Here is a 14,272-nt window from a genome sequence, read left to right as displayed (position 1 = left end):
CGCCGCCCAATCCGCGCGGCGGCCGCCGCTGCCGCCGCTGCCCCTACTGCTGCTCTGCGTCCTCGGGGCGCCGCGAGCGGGATCAGGAGCCGGTGAGTACACGGCGCCGTGCTCCCTCCTTCCCGCCCGGGCCGAAAGCGTGCGCCCCGGGGGCAACCGCGGGGGGAGGGGGCGCGGGCGCCACCTGGACGGCCCGGGAACAAAGGAAGGCGCCCCCGGAGCGGCCCTCGGGGCGCCCTCACCTGTGGGGTGCACGGCGCCGAAGTTCCCTGGCCCGAGGGTCCGGCTTCCGCTACCGAGGCCTTCTTACCTGGGCTGCCCTATGGAGGACGCCCGACTCGGCCCCAGGGGGTCAGGGGGCCGCGGCCTGGGACCCTTTGCACGGCGGGAGCGGGGGGCGCACGCGACAGGGTCTGCTGACTTGGAGTCGCGGAGACTGCGGGTCACCGCACCCGGGCGGGGGCGCACGCAGTAGGCGCGCTGGGTGCCGGCCCTGAGCAGGGCCCCCCCGGGTGGAGGGATGAGCCCCGTGAGGAAGGCGGGGCGGGAGGGGGCCGCTCTGGCCGCCTGGCGCGCGGCCCGGGGTCCCCGGGGACGCGCCTCTCCGCGGGCCGGCGCCGCCGCCCTCCCCTGGCGGGACCCCGCGCGCGGGGTTCTACGGAGTACCCGCCACCAGCAGAGTTTAGAACAGTTCCCGGCCACGCTGCGCCGGACTAGGAGACTCCAGCGAGAGAAATCTTTGTGAGAGAGTGGGTGAGAGTGAGAGGGAGCGGGAGCCAGCGAGTCTGGGCACCGTGGGCCCAGCCTGGGTGTGTATGGGGGGCAGTCACCGGGAGCCCCCAACCCCCGCAGGCCGACAGACCCCCACCCTGTTGGGAGCTCCTGGCCTCCAGCACTCTCCGGTCCCCCACCCGATGCACACCCTCGCCAGGACACCGTCTCCACATCCCGACCCACTCTGGGACACACCCAGAGACACACAAAGACTCACACTGGCTTGTGGCCCGTCACCCTCGCCCTCGGATGCGTGCACACTGCATCCCAGATGCACATTCTCACACCATTGGGGCGCGCACACACACATTCCATCCCTGACACACACACATTCATGGTCACACACTCTTTCCAAGGGGGAGGCGACACGGGGCACACACGCAGGCACAGCCTGCCCTGGATGTTCACAATCACCCCAAGGGCCCCATCCAGGCTCACAAGTCGACCTGGAGAGACGTCCCGCTCCCCTGGTGGACCTACACTGCACAGAGCTGTTTGCAGCCTCCCTGAGGTGCTCCTCCAGAAGGCTCAAGGTCCCGTGCCCTTGGGGCACATGCCAAAAGCTTAGCACGCCCAAGGCTCCTGGACAGGTGAGGGGCGGCCCCAAGGCCCTCCTCGGATTCCTGACAGCTCTGCCAGGCAGTGGGCAGCACTCGTGAATGCCACCTTTAATGGCAGGCTTTGTTTTCCAGCCAGCAGAGCAACAAGCAAAGGTGGTGGTGGGATTGTTGTGCGTGTGTTTTTTCCTTTAAGGGGGAAGAAATTAAATAAAAGATTCTCACACCTCGGCAATATGTTTCTACTTACGGTGTGTCTTAGCACCTGACCAGCAGGCGAGCAGGTCGTAAAGTGTCTGCAGGTACCAGCAGGACAGGAGATGGGGACCCCAGGATGGAGGCCACCCTCCTGCCTTGCTTGCAGAGAATCTCACACTTTTCGCTTTTAAAACACATGGTGTTCCTTTTTAATAATGGCAGTGGCTCCAGATTGGGAAGGGGGAGAGGAAAAAACTTTTAAAGGCCCCAGCTCTGCGGGAAAGGGCGGGGAGGCAGGGAGCATGGGACAGGGGGGTGGAGGGGGTGCTGTCCAAAAGCCTAGCCCAGGGATCTGCTTGGGGAGCCTTCTAGGAAGCCCCCAAACCAGGCCAAGCCCCCCCCCCAACCTCAGTGGACTGTCCCCAGCTGCTTTGCCGGGGCTGGAATGTATGCATCCCAGTTCTGCTGAATGCTTTGGCGCTTTGTTCGTGGAGGACTGGAGAGAGTGCACCAGCCAGCCAGGACCCAGAGCTGGGAGGGGCCCTGATCCCAACAGCCCCTCTGCACTTCAGTGTGTTGGGCCCTCTGGACATCATGAGCTCATCGCATTCATCTCCCCAGCAGGTAGAATGGATTTTCCTCCCATTTTACGGAGGAGGAAACTGAGAACAGGAGAAAGCAAGCCAATTGCCCAGGTGCTCCAGCTGAGATGGGCACCCACATCCTCAGGAGGAAAAGGCCTCCCGTGACCTTTCCTGCTGGAGCTTGGGTTGGGGGACTGGCCTGTCCAAGCCCGCCTGGCCTTGCCCTCTCGCCCCGTACCCCGCCCAGCCCCGGGAGGGCAGCTGCAGCTGCTGGCAGGCAGGCCACACCAGCCCAGGCCAGGCGGGTGGGGCAGAGGGGCATTGCCCCCGCCTCCAGCCAGGACCCCCCCAGAGCGCCCCCTTCCTGGCCTGGCTGTGGTGGTGGGTGGGGGACAGGAGGGGCGGGACCCACGGGACCCACCCCCATCCCTGAGGGTTGAGGATAGGCCTGGGGTCTGGGCAGGCCTGGCCGTGCCTCCCACCCTACTGGGGGGGCCCAGGCAGGAAGCGGTGGGTGGGCCGGGGCAGAGACGCTGGCACGCCCGAGTTCATGCCTAAGGAATTCCGAATTAGCGGGCGGCTGGCTGCCTGGGACCTCCGGGGCGGCCCCCTGGCCCCCCGCCCCCGGCCGCCCCCGCCTCCTCGGCTCTGGCCCGCTCAGCCGGCTCCTTCGCACGGACGCTGAGACCTCCAGCGAGCCCTGGGCCAAGCCCCAAATGCAACTGCGATCCCAGGCTCTAGCAAGACATGGCCCTCCTAGCCAAGTTTGCCCGGGAAAGTCATCAGGGCCGGCCTCAGAACTGCGTCCACCCCATCTCACCCATATGGGGCAGTGGGGGCCAGCACAGGGCAGCTGCAGGAATGTAGGAGGCCTACAAGGGGACTGGGATTGCCCTGTCCTTGGCTGCCAGGGAAACTGGCCTGCCGCCCGCCCCTCTGCCCCCATGAAGTCCCCTGTTACAGCTGCCCAGCGATCCTTTTAAAACCCAAATCCCTCCCCTGCTCAACTCTGGAAGAACTCCTCTCTGAAGGTCTGGCCCCTGCTGACCTCACTTCCTACCACCTGTACCCTGGGATCTTTGCACTTGCTGCTCCACTGTCTGAACACCCTCTTCTATGTATTGTCATGGCTACTTCTTTCATTTCATGCGTTTCCCTGGCGGCTCAGACAGCAAAGAATCTGCCTGCAATGCAGGAAACCCGGGTTTGATCCCTGGGTCAGGAAGACCCCCTGGAGAAGGGGATGGCAGCCCACTCCAGTATTCTTGCTTGGAGAATCCCATGGACAGAGGAGCCTGGCGGGCTGCATTCCATGGGGTCACGAAGAGTCAGACATGACTGAGCGACTAACACTTTCATTTTATTCACATCTCAGGTCAAATGCCACCTTCCCAGACAGGCCTCTCGGGTCAATTAGCTGCCACCATTGATTCGTGCTTTATTTTCTCCCTTGTTTGTTCTCTTAGATACTTGTGCTTTTTCCTGCTGCTCCCCTGGACTCAAGTCCCACAAGAGCATGAATTTTGAGCGTCTTGGTGACCATTGTGCCCTCAGGTCCTGATACATTGTAGGTGCTCCTTGAATGAGCGAGTGAACAAATGAATCCTTATAACCACTCCTGGTGGAGAGAGAGCTTCTCAAAGGCTCAGAGACGTAAAGGAACTGGGTCAACTTCCAGAGTGAGCTGAGGGCATTCAAAACCAGGTCAACCTGGCTTGAAAGTCTCACAGAGTTGTTAAAAACAAAATTTTCACTCGTCTCAAACAACTCCATGTGGTGAATACCATGATGCCCATTTCCCAGATGGGGAGACTGAGGCTTAGAATGACATCTCGGACTTGAACTGGGCAGCCTTCTCCCTGTTCTGTGCCTTGATTTCTTCCTGGATAAAGACACTTTCCTCTTAGATTCTACTCTTCAGAAGGAGAAGCCATGGGCTGCCCCAGTGGCAGTTGGGAGGAAAGGCATCAACCATGGCCTCCCCGAGGTTCCTGTGCTTAGAACCCAGTTCACACACAACCCAGTTTAGGAAGTCACTCACTTCCCATCTGATCTTTCCAATGGCCCTGAGGACTGTGAGCTTTCTTGTTCTCATTTTGCAGATTAGGAAAACCGAGCTGAGGGGATGATGACGATGGCCAGACCTTTTGGATGAGGGTTGGGAGCACAGAGCTTGCCACAGCCACCTTCAGTTCTGGTAGCAGGGCAGAGCAGAACTTTATAGACTAATGAATACAGGTTTAGTGTGCCTGTCTTCTATTTGGTGACCATAGGCAAGGGCATTGATCTCTCAGAGCCTTGATTTTTCATCCATAAAATCAGCAGGATTCTAGTAGGGCGCCTCTTTTTAGAAGTGCTTTCCTCCCCCTAGAGACATCTACTATGTGTGAGCTTCTGAGGGATATCAAAGAAGGAATACACAATCTGTTATTTCTAATTGTCAAAAAATAAAATGAAATTTAAAAAAAAAAAAAGCAGAGTGCAGTGGTTGTCAGAAGTGTGTGCAAAGTAAGAGTTCCTTGGATCTGAATGAGGTTTGTCACCGATCAGAAAAAGCCCTGAGCAAGTCAGTGAGGAACTGGCTTGGAAGGACTGAGTTATGGAATCAGACAGTCCTGGGGCTGAACCTCAGCTTTGCCACCAACCTTAGGTTGGTCACTTGACCTGATTGAGCCTCAGTTTCCTTCTGTGTAAAATGGGCCACAATCATAAACAGCTCCTTTGCAAGACTGCCATGAGCCTTGGAGGTCCTAGGATGGTGGAAGGTCCAGGGCAGCTCCATCCCAGCCCTGACAGGTGTTCCTCTCTGACCCCAGACACGGCTGTGATCAGTCCCCAGGACCCCACGCTCCTCATCGGCTCCTCCCTGCAGGCCACGTGCTCAGTGCATGGGGACACCCCAGGGGCCACTGCCGAGGGCCTCTATTGGACCCTCAACGGGCGCCGCCTGCCCCCTGAGCTCTCCCGAATGCTCAACGCCTCTACCATGGCCCTCGCCCTGGCCAACCTCAATGGATCCAGGCAGCAGTCAGGGGACAACCTTGTGTGCCACGCCCGTGATGGCAGCATCCTGGCCGGCTCCTGCCTCTATGTTGGCCGTAAGTGGACACTCAGGGGCAGATCTTGGGGGCAGCATCTCCTTCTGGAGAGGGGTGTGAATCATGGGCCCTCTGGTCAACAGTGGGTATACCGGCACAAGTTGAGGGGCATGGGCCCCCCGGGTGGGCATGAGATCCTGGAGGCGCCCATACACCGTTCTCAAGAGAGCTGTGCAGGTGGTACTGCCCACGTCCGCTCTGTCCATCCTCCTTCTGCTCCAAGGGGGCCCCCGGCTGGCAGCCAAAAGTCCCCCTCCCACTCGTCCGCGGCCAGCCCAGACCTCAGCCCCCATACCCGCTTCCCCAGTGCCCCCAGAGAAACCCTTCAACATCAGCTGCTGGTCCAGGAACATGAAGGACCTGACGTGCCGCTGGACGCCGGGGGCCCACGGGGAAACCTTCCTCCACACCAACTACTCCCTCAAGTACAAGCTGAGGTTGGTGGTGGCCCTCGGGTGACATGTCCCAGCCTGGCTCTGTGGCCTGGGTCGCCCTCCCTGAACTCCAGGGTCCTGTCTGCACTTCTGGGCTGGGCTGGGGAGGTCTGGGGACCCCTCACATGTTCTCCTCCCCGCCTGTCCCTGCAGGTGGTACGGGCAGGACAACACGTGTGAGGAGTACCACACGGTGGGACCTCATTCCTGCCACATCCCCAAGGACCTGGCTCTTTTCACGCCCTATGAGATCTGGGTGGAGGCCACCAACCGGCTGGGCTCAGCCCGCTCTGACGTGCTGACACTGGACATTCTGGATGTGGGTGAGCCCCGCCCCCCACCAAGGCCAGTGTGGCCCACCTGCGATCCTCACCTCCAGGCACCCCCACACACACACTGGCCCAGCCACGGCTGCAGCTCAGCTGAGGTCTCAGGGACGAGGCTGGTTGGGGATGGGAGGAGCAAGGCATCCCACCCACTGGTCCCCAGCCCCCTGCAGCAACCAGGATACCCCTACTCTGCGGAGAACACCTGGCCTGGCTGCCTCCCCCATCAGCAGCCCAGGTGTGCAGGGAGAGGGCCCCGGGGAGCTGGGAGGGGGCGCCCAGGTCGGGAGGCGCCCCAGGAAGCCACAGCCTGGAGCTGAGAGGGGGTGCAGGCAGGAGGCAGGAAGTGGATGATCCGCGAGCAGAATTGGGCCTAATCTAATTAGGGTGTTTCTCAGCCCGGAGCAGGCCTGTGCCTTAACCCTTTCGGCCCCTCACCAAGGCCTCAGGGGAAGAGGCCAGCCCTCTTTGTGGCCCAAAGGACTCCCTGAAGGATCCTTGGAAGGCTTGCAGCAAATCCCTCCTCTTGCTTCCCACTTTGTTTCCTCAAATCCTGAAGCTGCTGTGGGCATGTCCCAGTTGTCCCTTTGCACCTAGCATAGCAGTCACATTGAGGACCTTTGTGAAGTCGAAGGAGCAGGAGGTAGGCAGTGGAGGGGGTGTGTATCAAGGGGAGCTTCCCAGGGGTCTGGCAGCCTAAGGAGCCCCTGCACTCCCGGGCATAATAATAATAATATCATCATCCAGGCAGTGTCTGCTTTTTACATAGTTCCCTGAAGATAGGATTATGTTTCTCCTGTCACAGATAATTGTGGTGATAACAGCTAACATTAATTGAGTGCTTCTAGGTGCTGAGTGTTACACGAATATTATCTAATATAATCCACCCGTCCCAAGTCGGGGGAGGGAGAACGGAAGCAGGTGCCATCTAAGCCACGTGCTCTGGTACTTGGACCCAGAGGGTGCCAGCCAGGTCTAAAGAGATCCTGGTGACGAAGACCCGCCCTGCCCCCTAGTGACCACCGACCCCCCGCCGGATGTGCACGTGAGCCGCGTAGGGGGCCTGGAGGACCAGCTGAGTGTGCGCTGGGTTTCACCGCCTGCCCTCAAGGACTTCCTCTTCCAAGCCAAGTACCAGATCCGCTACCGAGTGGAGGACAGCGTGGACTGGAAGGTGCCTGCCCTGCCCCCCCAGGCCGGCTCCTCCCTCCTCCCATCCCCTGCCGCGCTGTCCCTGCCTCTGACCCTGCGCTGGCTGCCCAGGTGGTGGACGATGTGAGCAACCAGACCTCCTGCCGCCTGGCAGGCCTGAAGCCCGGCACCGTCTACTTTGTGCAAGTGCGCTGCAACCCCTTTGGCATCTACGGCTCCAAGAAGGCCGGGATCTGGAGCGAATGGAGCCACCCCACTGCTGCCTCCACCCCTCGAAGTGGTGAGCACCCCAGCGGGGCTGGGTGGGCCTGGGACCAGCTCCAAAACAGCCAGAGCCTCTGTTTCCTTATTTCCTTTCGGGAGAATCGAGGTCTCAAACTCTTGGCCCTGTGGGGGTGGGGGGACAATTGTGGCCCTTGAATCTATTTTCTTAGCCTGTCATTTGGCGGGGAGGGGGGGAGTTTGAACCACTTGCAGACTTTTAAAAACAGTAAGTTTTAACCCAAATACCCTAGATTCCCTAGAAAAAAATTGTCTAGAAAATGTAAGAGGACACAGAGTTACTCCACAGCCCCCATCAGCAGAGGCTGTCCTTGTTCTTTTGGTTGTGCTATTCCCACTTGGCCCATCGCACCCACATGGACCCCTCCCCTAGCCCCCAAGGGCAAGTGAACTTGAGACCCTTGCTTCTCTAAGACCATGGGCTGCCAACTCTCCCTACAACAGGCTTTGGTTTCCCCTTCAGATCAAGGTAGGGGGATGAGATGATCAGATGCCTGGGTCTGATTCCCTTTGCCATCTTCTCTCCTCTGTGAAATGGTATGAAATTTTACTTGGTACATCTGGCCTCAGCTTTCCCATCTGGAGGGTGGGGATGACAGTCATGCCTGCCTCAGGCTATTGTGAGGGCTAGATGAGATAACCCATGGAAAGTGCCCTCATGGTGGGTGCCACCCAAGTGTTTGCAGGTAATAGTTACTGAGGCTCCTATTGCCTGCTCCCCGCCACTGTTTCACCCAAGGGAGGCCCCCTTTTCTCAGACGAGGACCCCAAGCCCCCAAGAGGTGCAGTCAGCCCTCTAAAGTCACACAAGGATCTGAACGCAGTTCCCTTGAAGTCCAGGCTCACGCTCTTGGAATGATGGGGACACCAAGGCCCAGAGAGGGTCCCAGAGTCAGGGAGTGGCAGAGCAAGGCTCCAACGAGTTCCCCAGCCCCCATCTGGGGCCCCTCCAGGTTCAGGGGTGGGCGGGAACTAGCACAGCCAGGAGGGGCTTGAGCCTTGGCCCCTGCTCGTGCCCAGCACCTGCGATTCTTGCACGGGAGCCAGCAGGCGGCTGTGTCCGCTGGGGAGGCTGGGGGAGGCCAGGGGAGGCCGCCAGGGGCAGTGGGGGCCGCGGCTGTGCCAGGGCCTGTCAGCGGGTCCCCGGTATTATTTATGACGTGAGGCCGATGTCCTTATCCGCCGGCCCCCTCAGGCTGCTCAGGGCTGGCTGTGGCTGGCGGCTGGATGGACAGTCCGGCCTCCCACCTGGCCCTCCTGGCCCACTCCCCATCCATCCGGCTGTACTCAGGCCTGTCCTGGGGACTGTCCCTCCCCTCAGAGTCACTTCGAATTGTCTGCCTCCTTTCATCTGTCACTCACTCTCTTTCCCTGTGTCTGTCTTTCTGCCTTTTTTGGTTTCTGCATCCCTATGTCCCCAGCGTCTCTGTCCCTTCCTGTCCTGGCTCCCTCTCCACCTCTCCAACCTCTGCACCGCCTTGGCCGTCCCCCATGGCTTTCGCTCTCCCTGTATCTGTCTCCCTTTGCCTCCATCTCTTAACGTCTGCCTTGCTCTCTACAGCTTTCTCATCAGCGTCTCTCTCTCCCTTCCCCTGCCCCCTGCTCCGTTGCGGCTTATCCCTCTGGCCCTGGCCCTTCTCCCCACTCCCCCGCTTTCACTCACACCTGGCTCAGGCCGCAAGAATCGGGTGCCTGGAGATGTGGAGGAGGAATCCCTTCCTCCCCCTGGCCCCTGTCTCCCCGGGGGCGCAGCTGGGCTGCAGTGCTGGGCCGGGCCGTGGGGCGGACCGGGTCGCGTTGAAACAGGGACGCGGGGGGGGGGGGTCCCCGAGGTGAACTTGGTCCTGCCGCGCGAGGGAACCCCTCTCCTGCCCGCGCGCGCCCTCTGCTGGCCGCGCCCTGACGCTGCCGCTCCGCCCCCATTAGAGCGCCCGGGCCCGGGTGGCGGGGCTTGCGAGCCGCGGGGCGGCGAGCCGAGCTCGGGGCCGGTGCGGCGCGAGCTCAAGCAGTTTCTGGGCTGGCTCAAGAAGCACGCGTACTGCTCGAACCTCAGCTTCCGCCTCTATGACCAGTGGCGAGCCTGGATGCAGAAGTCACATAAGACCCGCAACCAGGTAGGAAAATGGGACCCCTGGGAGAGGGGTGGGGCCGGGTGAGGGTAAAGGGGATGGGAGGTAGGTCCACAGCCCTCACTGACTCCTTCCTTACAAGCACAGGACGAGGGGATCCTGTCCTCGGGCAGACGGGGCACGGCGAGAGGTAAGGGGAAGCCCAGGTGGGTGGGCAGGCCGGGCGTCAAGAGCCCTCCTGGTGGCCACAGGCCGTGGGCCCTCCATCCTCAGCCTTAGAGTTGCTGAGGTACAAGTCTTTCCTCCAGCATTTATTTATCAGCATTTACCTAACACCTACTGTGTGCCTGCCCCTGTGGCCTTTAGCCAAGTAAGAACACCTGGACCCCTTCAAAATGTCCAGAGGGGAATATCGTCCTCAGGAATTATTGCACATAGCCACCTGTGGAGCATGTATGAGCACCTACTGCATACTGGCCCTGTGCCACATGTATTACCTGCAGAACAACCCATGGGATGGATAGATATTACTTCTCAGATAGGAAAACCAGGGCCCAGAGAGGGGCAGCAGCCTACTGAGGGCAGCTAGCTGAAAGTGGTGGGCCCAAGACCTGGACTGGGGCCCTCATTTGCTCTGTGGTCCTGGCCCCTCCCAGGCTTCTTGCTAAGCCTGGCTTCCCCTCTGCCTGCAGGTCCTGCCAGATAAGCTCTAGAGGCTGGGGCTGCCCTCCCTGCTGCATGGAGATCCAGGGGCCACCCCAGACTGGGGGCCATCTCTGTACCCTCCCCTCAGGGTGCGCTAGCCCGGTCAGCAGCAGCGGGGGCAAGTACTCTGCGCTCTGAGGGCCACAACAGCTCTGGCCTCCATGTGAGGTGCACCCCAGTGGGGGGTGTGTGTGTCAAGGGGGGCTTTACTTCCCAGAATGCTTGCCAGAGCTCAGTGTGAAGAAGGGTTATTACTCCCCCTACCCAGGACCCCCTCCAAGGAATCTTTTTAAATAAACAAAACTATTTAGGTGCCCTGATTGTGCAGGTGAGTTCGGGGCTAGAGTGGCCTAGGGTGGGGGGCTGTGGGGCTTAGGGGAGGCACGTGGAATCCTGATGACCCTTTGGGATGGGACTCTTCACCTCCCAGAATTTCCAACTCTCTCCATGATCTGAAATATCTGGTTCTAAACTCCTTGGATAGCGGGCTTCAAAACACCAGAGTTTCTTCAGTCATGCAGTGGGGGTGTGGGAGGGAATCTTGCACCCAGCATCCCTGACTTTGTGGGACCCCACCCCAGCACCCCAGGACACAAGAGACAGTGGAGCAGCTGCAGACAGAAGGTTCTTTAGGCTCTTTATTATGAGAGGTGAAGTGAACTCAAGGAGGGTCAGTGGTCCGATGGGGTGTGACCCCAGCCAGCTGGTGGTCAGGGCAGGGCGCCATATGCCCCATTTTCCATCTCTCTTATCCCTGCGGAGCCACCATCACTCGGCAGATTCCGCATCAAACCTGAGGTCTTGGAGAACCTCACTGATTGCTTCCATGGTTTTAATTACCCTACAAGAGTGGATGGGAACTATAAATAAAACCCAGATGGGGTGAATTAGCCACCACAGTGCAGCTCCAAGGGGGCTGTGGCAAGCCCCAGGCCCTCCTGCCTCCCACCAAACCTCCAAGCAGCACTAGCAGTGGGAGGATCATTTAGGTGCCTGGGAGAAGGGGTGGTCCTGTGGGTCAGGGTGGCAGGAGGAAAGGTCATCTAGGGTGAGTGTGTGCCATCAGGAAGGTGTGCAGGGCGACTGTGGCAGATGTCTAGTGACTGTGCACATGTGTGTGTCTGGGAGGCCAAAGGCGGGAATGTGCAGGTGGGTGCCTGGTAGGGCCTGGGCAACCATGTCCAAGCTCCGAGTCCAGCCGTGTGAGCGGGATTGACGGGTGTGAGGGATGCAGCTGTGTCCTCAAAATACACAGCGAGTCTGGTGTGAAACGGCAGGGCGTATGCACTGGGGAAAGGCGGGTAGTACATCTGGGATCGCGAGGTGAAGGTTCTGGTGTGCACACCCAAAGGGTTGCGTGCAGGTCCAGAGGGTTGGCGGTCTGACCTTGCCAGCCCTGGGGCGTGCCTGTTGGGGCTGGGTGCCCAAGGATGCCTATGCAAATCTAGCATGGTCAGCCCACTGGGAGGCAGCACTCACTTCATCTTCAGCTGGTGCATCTGCAGGCTGTCCTCCTGCCCAGTCAGCTCTGGTGTCCCCATCAGCTGCAGCAGGGCCACCTGGTTGGGGAATGGGCCGCGAGGAGGACGTCACGGTTGGCAGAGGCCGTGCCCTGACCTCCCACATAGGACGGGGGGAAACACTGAAGCACCCAGAAAGGCAGAACAAGGGGGAGGAGGGCAAGCAGGCAGGAGTCTCGAGGGCAGCGGTACTTTTAACGCTGAAGGAATCTAGGATTAGGGTTAGAGGGGCTCCTGGGGGCCTAGTGGGCAGGCCCTAGAGTCGGGGCGCAGTGTGGGTGTGGCCTCATGTAGGCGGGGAAGGGGAATAGGGGTGAAATCCCAGCCAGGGATTGGGGGACAGGAGTGGTGCAGGTGGGGGTATAAAGTAGGCGGAATCTCTTAGTCTCAGAGACCAGCCAGGGCATTATAATCCCAATTTGGAAGTAGGCCAAAAACCTAGACTTGGGTTGGGTCTCTAAAAGAGGGTGACCCGGGAATCCCAGCGGCGAGTGTGGTGTGGGCGTGGCTTCACGTGGCCTTGTATCTCGATCAGGATTGGCTGTGAAGGCAGAGTAGGCCGGGTCACAGGCTCACAACTTAGGCTGGGATCTAGGGTTACTAGAAAGGGGACTTGACCTGGAGTTTCATGGCACCCAATCTGAGGGTGGAGTAACAGATCCGGGGCACTGGGACAAGCCAGAGGGGGCAGGAACGGTGTAGAGGTGGGGTCTGGGATGGAGCGGGCGTGTCCTGGATAAAAGTGGGGGCAGAAAGGAGGGGGCTAAGCCTGAGACTCTCGAGTGAAATCTTAATGGAGGACTTAGCTGGGGCATGTAGAGGGGGGTGCTGGGGCGCCAGGGGCGGGGTTTGCAGGGACAGAATGTGGCCCCTCCCCCAAGGGGTGTACCGTGGGCCAAGCCCGGGGAGACACAAGCCGTAGGGTGGGCGCGGGGGAAACGGCCGGGGGGCGGGGCCTCACCGTGGTCAGGCGCGTCTCCTCCAGCTGCTGCAGGCTGCGCACGTGGCTCGCGAGCAGGGGCTGCGCTCGGGGTCCGGCTAGCTCGGCCTCCAGCGCCAGCACCTCTCTCGAGGCGGCGGCGAAGACCTGGGTCACCTCGTGTACCGTGCTCCGGTAGCGCGGGAAGTCGTAGAGCGGGCCGCTGCTCAGGTACTGGCGGTGGCCTCTGCGGCAGGTGGGGGTCCTGAGGCTACGGCCCCGGCTCTCAGGCCCTGCACCCGCATCGACAGCCTGAAAGCCGCCCAAGAAGTGTCCCTCGACCCCAGAGTGTGGAAGGTAACCCGAGACGAGCGCACCCCAGCGCATAAGGAAGGGAGCGATCTGGCCTCCCCGCAAACCCCGCTCCACCTCCGACACTGAGGCGCGCGGGGACCCAATTCCTTCCTCAAAGCTCGCCCAACCCGAGTGGGCTGAGGGCCGAACATTGGGACCCCTCCCCTCCCCTACGCCCACACTCACTCCTCCAGCCGGCGGAAGGCCTGCGCGCGCTCAGCTTGCAGCTGGTGGATGCGCTGCACCAGCGCCCGGATCGGGGCATCTTTCTACGGAGCGGGGAGCATGGCTAGGGCATGACGCTGGCGTCCCCGGGCCTGCACCGCCCGCCCCACTCATATTCCCGCTCGGGCTCGAGCTCACCCAGGGCCACACCAGCTCCTCGCGCTCTGGGACTCCAGGGGCGGCTGTATCACCCGGCACCGCAAGGACAGCGGACTCGGATGCGGCCTCCGCTGTGATCATGACTGCGCAGCTCTGGCCCCGCCCGGGATCAGGTTGCTCCGATGCGCCTGGCGCCCCCTGCAGGCCGGGAGGCCTCGGAACGTAGCCTGTGGTGACCAGCTAGCTAACCTGGACGAAACCCCCGGGAATAATGGGAAGCGAATACTGGAGGGCTTCTCAGGTCTGACACCCTCTACCCAGCCCACCCCGTGTTTATTCCTATCCAGCGCTTGCCTTCTTAAAGTTTTTGATCTTGAATACAAATTTCTATATACAGCAAGGTTTTGTTTCTATACAACTGCCAACACCCGACTTCACTTCCTCACATCCCATTCCCACACAAAGAAATAGAAATCTGGGAGGTGACAGTCATCAGAGGCCACAAGGCTGTGACACGAGTGGGGTCTGAATGCAGGTTCTGACGCTGGAAAGCTCGAGTCGCTGGGACCCAGCCTACAGCAGACTCACTAGCAGGTCCTATGTGAACTGGTTGGAAAAAGAGTGACTCAGTTCTGACTGTGACTCCATGGGACTATACTGTCCATGGAGTTCTCCAGGCCAGAATGGGAGTGGGTACACTTTCCGTTCTCCACGGGATCTTCCCAACCCAGGTCTCCAGCGTTGCAGGTGAATTCTTTACCAGCTGAGCCACGAGGGAAGCCCAAGAATACTGGAGTGGGTAGCCTACTCCTTTTCCAGGGGATCGTCCCGACCCAAATCAAACCAGGGTCTCCTGCACTGCAGGTGGATTCTTTACCAACTGAGCTATCAGGGAAGCTCTGATTGGAAGTGAGCTGAAAAAAATTCCCGAGATGGGAGTCCAGGGCAGGGCAGGGAGATGGTGGTGGTTTCATAT

The 14,272-nt window shown here is 60.2% G+C and overlaps 2 protein-coding genes across 3 annotated transcripts; one reads left to right on the top strand and one right to left on the bottom strand.

Annotated features, from left to right (window-relative positions):
- Positions 1 to 7: 7 nt before the first annotated feature.
- Positions 8 to 10,495, top strand: CRLF1 (cytokine receptor like factor 1; the record flags this gene model as incomplete). The annotated part of the gene is made up of 9 exons (XM_040241232.1): positions 8 to 92; positions 4,930 to 5,211; positions 5,519 to 5,648; positions 5,799 to 5,968; positions 6,988 to 7,145; positions 7,235 to 7,403; positions 9,332 to 9,519; positions 9,622 to 9,664; positions 10,167 to 10,495. Coding segments are annotated over 9 exons (1,239 nt in total), but the record flags the coding sequence as incomplete, so codon positions are not given.
- Positions 10,496 to 10,799: 304 nt separating this feature from the next.
- On the bottom strand, positions 10,800 to 13,596 carry REX1BD (required for excision 1-B domain containing). Of its 2 annotated transcripts, none has more exons than XM_040241234.1 (5): positions 13,336 to 13,596; positions 13,159 to 13,241; positions 12,661 to 12,865; positions 11,659 to 11,738; positions 10,800 to 11,039 (listed from the first exon to the last, which is right to left on the bottom strand). In XM_040241234.1, the coding sequence occupies exons 1-5, from the start codon at positions 13,435 to 13,437 to the stop codon at positions 11,021 to 11,023; spliced, it is 489 nt and encodes a 162-aa protein (XP_040097168.1). In that variant the 5' UTR covers positions 13,438 to 13,596; the 3' UTR covers positions 10,800 to 11,020. The 2 variants fall into 2 exon arrangements, with proteins under 2 accessions (XP_040097168.1, XP_040097167.1); XM_040241233.1 differs by having other exon boundaries at positions 10,800 to 11,020; positions 13,336 to 13,490.
- Between the last annotated feature and the right edge of the window lie 676 nt (positions 13,597 to 14,272).

Source organism: Oryx dammah, unplaced genomic scaffold (assembly GCF_014754425.2).
Source record: "Oryx dammah isolate SB20612 unplaced genomic scaffold, SCBI_Odam_1.1 HiC_scaffold_5, whole genome shotgun sequence".
Lineage (NCBI taxonomy): Eukaryota > Metazoa > Chordata > Mammalia > Artiodactyla > Bovidae > Oryx > Oryx dammah.
The sequence above is the reverse complement of the archived record's forward strand: the minus strand, read 5'-3'. Positions and strand labels throughout refer to the sequence as shown.

Excerpts from the sequence above, each read along its gene's own strand:
- REX1BD (XM_040241233.1), bottom strand. The coding sequence starts at position 13,437 with ATGATCACAGCGGAGGCCGCATCCGAGTCCGCTGTCCTTGCGGTGCCG. Across the intron at positions 11,739-12,660 it reads AGGAGACGCGCCTGACCACG|GTGGCCCTGCTGCAGCTGAT; the intron begins GTGAGGCCCCGC and ends TTCCCCAACCAG. Across the intron at positions 11,021-11,658 it reads ATGCACCAGCTGAAGATGAA|GGTAATTAAAACCATGGAAG; the intron begins GTGAGTGCTGCC and ends CCACTCTTGTAG.